This window comes from Montipora foliosa, chromosome 11 (genome assembly GCF_036669935.1).
Source record: "Montipora foliosa isolate CH-2021 chromosome 11, ASM3666993v2, whole genome shotgun sequence".
Lineage (NCBI taxonomy): Eukaryota > Metazoa > Cnidaria > Anthozoa > Scleractinia > Acroporidae > Montipora > Montipora foliosa.
In genome coordinates, this window is record NC_090879.1 from 36,553,665 (window position 1) to 36,560,737 (window position 7,073).

Below are 7,073 nucleotides of genomic sequence, written 5' to 3' on the forward strand. Positions count from 1 at the left end.
AGAGGAGAATTTACACCTAAAAAACGTTGTTAATTTTCATGTCTCAACAACTTTTGTCCATGATTGTAGTCTTTTTAACTCTTACTCAAATGGCTCTTAATGTTTATTAAGTGCAGCCTTGTAACTATTTCAAGGTTACAAGATGAAACCCTTTGAGTAAGAGAATATTGACACCTGATTTAGTGTGACCTGATTAAAATTTTTAGGTTCGTGTCCCTCAAGTTATTTTCGGATCCCTTAAATGAATTTTCTTCTACACTACCTTAAGTGGGTCTTAATTTTTCTTATGTGCAGTCTTGCAACTACTACAAGGTTGCAAACACTTAGAAAAGCGATGTGACCCTTTTATTAAGGGAATTTTGGCCCTTGATTTAGGGTGTTCTAATTCCCAGTTTTAGGACCATTTTTCTCATGTTAGTTTTGGTCCACTTCAATAAGTTGCTTTCTGCCCCTATTTAAGTGTGTCTTGATTTTTATTAAGTGCAGTCTTGCAACTATTTTGAGGTAGCAAACACTTAGTATAAGAGAAGTGCCCTGATCCCATGGACAGACATTTAAGAGTTTTTCTCTTAAAATTTAAGAGATTTACACTTAATATAGGGTACTCCTTTTTGCAGTGTAAGCCATACTTTTTTCCCAAATACAGAGATAGTTTCAAGTGAACCGACCATCTGGCTCTTTACAACGACAACAGACTCCCGCTTAAAATTTAAATTCATTGCTACAAAAAAATTCCCTTCCAAGTATGTAACTAAACCCCCGTTGTCTGTTCAGAGATTGGTTTGTGATCGAAGTGTTGACAAGGAGGTATTTAAAAGGACTGGTAATGAGTACAAAGGCCTTCTCATCCATTGCTCTCTCGTCATGTAAGAAAGCCAGGCCGCAGGTGTGTTTGCCTTGATGCCGTCTAAATGTAAATTTTGCGAGCATTGCCAACAATATTTGTCTCAGCGCACATACAGGCGGCATTTCGACAGTTTCTTTGACAGAAAGACTAAACAGTGGTGTAAGAATGAATCGTCAGATGAGGAAACCACTGTTTCAGCGAGAGTTATCTGAGATCAAGAAAGTTCATTGGATGATCCTGATGACTTTGACAACCAAAGCATGGAAGCTGCATGTGGTGAACAGGATACAGAAGGTATTGCACTTGTTTATTGTGCTTGCCACAATTTCAATGAGCATGATGGTCCAATTTTTTTACATTGCTCCATAGCTACCAAAATAGAAGAAATGACGTACATGTGCATCATTTTCAGATTTTAGAGAACATACCCACCCACTTTTTATAGTCTACCTATTTTGCTGATTGGTAATTTGAACTATAAATCCATAGCATTACCTCGTTAAATTTAGATTTTCCACGAATTCACCTCCTACAACATTTAACCATTTCTAGAAAAGGTCGCCAACAATAATCCACACACACTCACATACTAGCAAGAGTGTTCATTAAATCTGCCCCCGCCTAAGATGATATGGTTATGTCATGTTATGCTTTTACAGTTTCTTCAACTGAACTTTAATTTACGTAGTCATGGTAAATTCCTTGAGAGTACTGCGTACTGGTGGCTCAGTTGGTTGAGCAACAGGCTGCCATGTGCAAGGTCGTGAGTTCAACTCCGGCCAGACCCACAGTCAAAGTCTTAAAATAACTGAGGAGAAAGTGCTGCCTTTGTAATTACTCCTGCAAATGGGTAGAATTTCTTGTCTTCATGGATAAGGACAATAAATTGTAGGCCATGTCTCACATCACTTGTGTGGGACATTAAAGAACCCACGCACTGTTTGGTGTGTTCATTTCCCGGTGTGCGGTGGTCTGTCACTCATTCTGTTCAGGGGGCACCTGTGGGAACTGCCAGTTAATCAGTTAAGATTGTGAACTGCATGACTGCCATTTGCGCCATACAAACAGTCTGGCAAAGTCCCACACAAAGTGTTTTTTATTGACCCTGAAAAGCCCCGAAGGGAGAGGTCAACTACATAATTATTCATTCGTTCATCTACTGCACACATTGACTAATAGACATGTCATTGTCATCATACACTGTAATTTGTATTTCTTTGAGATATTGGGTAGCTATTGAAAGTGATATTTACAGTGATTCTTTTCACTTTGTAGTCTCTGATCAACGTAATTTTCAAACAATCTTCGGCCATAATTATTTAAAACAGTTATTTATAAAATATATAATCTGACTTGCTAGCTGTTAAGGTCTGTAGTTTAACTTGAAGTAGTCAATAATTATTATTGACTACTTCAACTACAGTGACTCACTATTTACATCAAGAGACAAAATGCTTCCACTATTGGTATACGTGGAATTTCAAATGAAAAGAAATAATCGATAAGATGAGAATCAAGTCATTCACTTACAAACAAATATATTTATACACAAGGTTCTTTTGATTCAACTCTTGAAAACTGATAAAAAGGGACAGGGGAACAAAGCTTGGTCATTACAGTGTATATTCAGATCAATGATTATGATTCTACAATATATGTGAATAACTGTTGTAAATGTGATCAAAGATTGTTTGAAAATGCTGATCAGAGACTCTGCTCTTGCTTGAGACTAACTAAGGTAGCGTCTTGCAGTTAGTGGGCCGAGTTTGTTGCCCTGTTTTTTGATTTGTATCTGACAAATCAAGTACCAAGTAATAAAATTATGATTGCTATAAGGTACAACGACAAAGTGAAAAGAATTGCTTTAAATATTAAAAAATTACATGTACTTGCTAAACAGTCTAAACTAAAAGAAAACTTTTCGAGTGGTGAACAATACTCACGGTACCACCTTGCTCACCTGCTTAAGCAATACCGATAGCACCTTCGACATCTGGCTGGGATTTCCCCCAGCTACTATGAGCATGACCCCCGGCTACTTTAAAATACAACCAAAAATAGCTTCGAGAAATTCTACATTGAGAATGAAATATACGTGAAAAAAATGAGTAAACTTAAATTTCTGGAACAATTAAATTTCTGCTTTACTTCAAATGTCACTTTGAATTCACAAAAAATTTAAGGACCTTCGAGAGGTTTCCATTGTGTGAAATGTCAGTGTCAATGTACATGCAGACGCACATGAAAACTCTCAGTTGTCAATTTCAATATGTCAAGAATTGAGGCAGAAGAAACTTGAGAACTTTTTTGTGAGTGCAGCCTCAAGTTAATCGAGTCAAAGGAATGTAGACCCCAATATCTACCAATTTAAGTAGCCAATACCATGTACATGATCATTCGGACTCTTGTTTCTTCATTTCCTATTCGTATCAGGAGGATATGCATTGCACTGAGCGCTCAGGAAAAACAGAAGTGTCATTTTTTCACGGCACACATACATGTTTCTTTTAACTGTAATGCGTCTGCCTTTGTGGGCCAACAGTCAGAGCAGCGCAAAAAATTTTGGCACAGAATGTTCTGGAGATACAGTACGTATTATGATTGGGAAGAAACCATGCTAAAAATAATAATAAAGAACAGTGGATTTAAACCTGCGAAAAGCAAGAGGCTTTTCCACGACAGTTCCAGATAGAACTCCCGAAGCATTTTGCCAGTTTTCAACAAGCACAAGAAAAAAACTAACCACTGCAACAAATTCGACGTCACATCGTTAGATGATTCACTGAATTCTCTCTTTAAAGTTGCTTTCTTCCCTGAGAATTCATTTATGTACATGACACTGTTTAGTGAAATATTCAATGATTTATTTTGATTTATTTTGAGTAATTTTGCAGTTACCATTTTGGGGTGGGGTGGGGAGGGGAGAGTGGGGAGTATCTCTTGAAAATGATTCCCGCCTACTTTATCTCTATTCCTGGCAACTTGAAATCTTAGTGACAGCCCTGCAGGGGCTTTCCTAGTTATGCCCACTAAAGGTTTTGTTAAGAGTCACTGCTCTACTGTGTCGTATTGGGTAACTGTAGAGCAAAATAATTACTTTGTCACCCATCCCATAGAAATTAAGGCCAAAATGACACTTTTAAGTTCTTGTATGGCTGTGGTGAAGCAAACCTCATCAGCTTGTTTTATTGTTTTACAGCTCCAAGTGGCATGTCCATTCAGAATTTGGAAGAAGGAGAAATTTGTTTAGTTGTGGACAGTGAATCTGAGTATGGCTCTTTATATCATGAAAGGATAAGCCCCGATGTTTTAAAGGAAGTATGGGATCTGAATGATGAGGATGTCAATTCTGACTTTCCTCAAGAGCAAAGCTGTTTACCACCATCTGCGAATGTTTTCCAAACTTCAAGAGTAGATTTTAAAGCAAAATGCATTATTTGTTAGATGCTGATTTTTTTATGTATGTGGTCTTTATTTTGTTCACTGTCAGAAAGTGCCTTGGAAATACTTCTCGCTTTCTTAAATGCAGTGTTTGAGTCAATAGGTATGATTTTTCCATTAATGGCAAGTTCTGCTGTACTTTTCCCCAAATCAGTTCGTCTTCTTTGTAAGCAGGTGGGACTTGACAAAGACAACTTCATCAAGTATGTTGTGTGTCCTGAATGTCACTGCTTGTACAATTTTGATGACTGCTATGAATCACTGCATGGAAGAAAAGTACCAAAGAAGTGTACAGTTGTGCAGTATCCTAATCATCGTCAGCTGTTCTGTCGAACTAAATGTGATGAGCGTGACGTTTAAAAAAGATCACATTAAAGAATGGTGGAACTAAACTGTACCCATTCAAGGTATACTGCTATAAAAGTATCACTGAAAATCTTTGTTGTTTCCTTCAAAGGCCTGGGTTTGCGGAAAAATGTGAAATATGGAAAAGCAGGGAAATCCCAGATGGATATCTAGCAGACATCTTTGATGGCAAAATTTGGAAAGAATGGCAGTGGGTGGACAGGGAGCCCTAACTTTCTGCCCCTAGGAATTATGCATTCATGCTTAATGTTGACTGGTTCCAGCCATTTAAACATTCATTGTATAGTGTTGGAGCCATTTACATGGTTTTGATGACTCTTCCAAGGGCAGAAAGATTTAAACCAGAGAATGCATGCAGCTTTGCTTTGTGTAGGCTGTGACATTCCAGATGGAAGAAAAGGCTATGCTTCCAATAAAGGATGTTCTAAGTGCAAAAAGTTTTTTCCTGGGTCTGTGAGCACCAAAATTGATTTCTCTGGATTTACTGCTTGTCCCCCTAGAACCAATCGTGAACATAGAGAGGAGGCACATGAAATTCTGAAGCAGACGTCTGCAAATAATGCTACAAGTATGGAACAGAAGTATGGGACAAGATATACAGAACTTATGTTGTTACCTTATTTTGATCGTGTCCACTATCATGTGATAGATCCCATACACAACCTTTTTATTGGTACTGCAAAGCACATCATGAAGAATATATGGCAAAGTGTGAGAATCCTTTGATTGAAAAAAAGGATTTGGTCTTAGTGCAGGAGAAAATTGACAAAGTGAAAGTTCCTTCTTCATTAGGAAGGATGCCAATTCTCAACAGTTATGGGGGTTTTACTGCTGACTGGTGGAAAACATTCACTGTGTTATTTTCCATATATGCATTGTGGGATATCTTACCACCCAATGACCTTCAAGTTTGCCGGAATTTTGTGATGGCATGTTCCTACCTTTTTTCTACTGCAGTGACCGAGTGTAAAGTGTTATTGGCTTATTCCCATCTTATGAAATTTTGCCAAGGATTTGAAGATTTGTATGGTAAAGACAAGGTGACACCAAATATGCACTTACATTCACACCTTGTGGACTGTATATTAGGTTATGGACCTGTTTATTCCTTTTAGTTACTCAGTTTCGACCGTTACAATGGAATTCTGGGTCCATATGGGACCAACCAACGAGCTGTGGAAAATCCATTGATGCGCAAGTTCTCCTCAGATCAGTTTATTAAAGACCTACCTCTCCCAGCAACCTTCGAAGAAAATTTTAAGCCCTTGTTAAGCAGATTTGTTTACAATTTGTAGTCCTTCCAGTGTTTTTGGAGGAGCGGGTGTGAATGTGGACTGAAGTTGGAAAGGGTGGGATTTGGTAGTTTGCTTCCAAAAAGGGCTCATTTCACATAGCTTGAAATGGTTTTCAGAGAAACTACATATTAACCTTTTGGGATAATAACTAAACTTAGGATTGGGCACTACCTAAGAAATTACCCCAGAAATGAAGAAAGCATAATATAATGTGTTAAAAAATATATGTTGTATCTGATCTGACTTTAAAAATTTGGTTATAATATTGATTTTAAAAAAATAGTCTTAAACTGAATTTTCCGTTGCAACTGCAGCCTTCTTCAGAGTAAAAATATGCATTTCTGATTGTGAGTTTGTTATTTAAATAAAATCACTGCAACCCCTGGGGTTTCATCAAGGTTTTGTAGCCGAAGGGAATGGCTTCCTTTCATTCATTGAATTCTTGTCTTTTGTAGAGTGCCACGATTCCAGGAAAAAATTCAGAACTGCTTATTTTTACTCTGAAGAAGGCTGCAGTTGCAACGGAAAATTGAGTTTAAGACTATATATTTTTTACTCTAAATGTAACCAAATATTAATTTTTAACATCAGATCAGATAGAACCTTTTTTTAACACATGATTTTATCATGATGACTGATCGTCTTTCAAGTATTTACATGAAGAAAGCATCATAGATTTTATATCCAGTTACCATGGCAACACAGATCCCTACAAGCATAACTATAACTTTTAGTACCCAAATTGATTTCAACACACATAATCTTACCCACTACCGGATCTCCCATTTTGGCAAAGTAACTATTTTCGCTATGGGTCCACGGGTTCCCCCATGATTATCACGAGTGGACAATTTAGAAATTTTGACCTTTTTAAGTTTAGGACACGTCTAGAACCATCTTGTGCTCCATAGCATTCTGTAGATAATATAAGGGATCCAAACGAAGCCTAGAATGTATGGAAGAATGTTCCTTCATATTTGTGATTGAGAAGGGCTTATCATCTGAAGAAGGATCAAAACTGTCAAACTTTCTCCAGCTTACAGTGGAGCTAAAGAAGTTCATGTTCGAACAAGACAAAATGAGAAAAAAACAACTTGCATTTAAGGGGGTGTGGTTGCTCTTAA

At 37.4% G+C, this 7,073-nt stretch overlaps 1 protein-coding gene and 1 pseudogene across 1 annotated transcript; both read left to right on the plus strand.

The window, feature by feature from the left end:
- Positions 1-885: 885 nt before the first annotated feature.
- Positions 886-4,866, plus strand: LOC137976989 (uncharacterized). Its single transcript, XM_068824298.1, has 4 exons — positions 886-1,057; positions 4,047-4,165; positions 4,292-4,590; positions 4,746-4,866. The coding sequence occupies exons 1-4, from the start codon at positions 901-903 to the stop codon at positions 4,864-4,866; spliced, it is 696 nt and encodes a 231-aa protein (XP_068680399.1). The 5' UTR covers positions 886-900.
- A 320-nt stretch (positions 4,867-5,186) lies between these two features.
- LOC137976991 (uncharacterized) lies at positions 5,187-5,949 on the plus strand (annotated as a pseudogene).
- Positions 5,950-7,073: the final 1,124 nt, after the last annotated feature.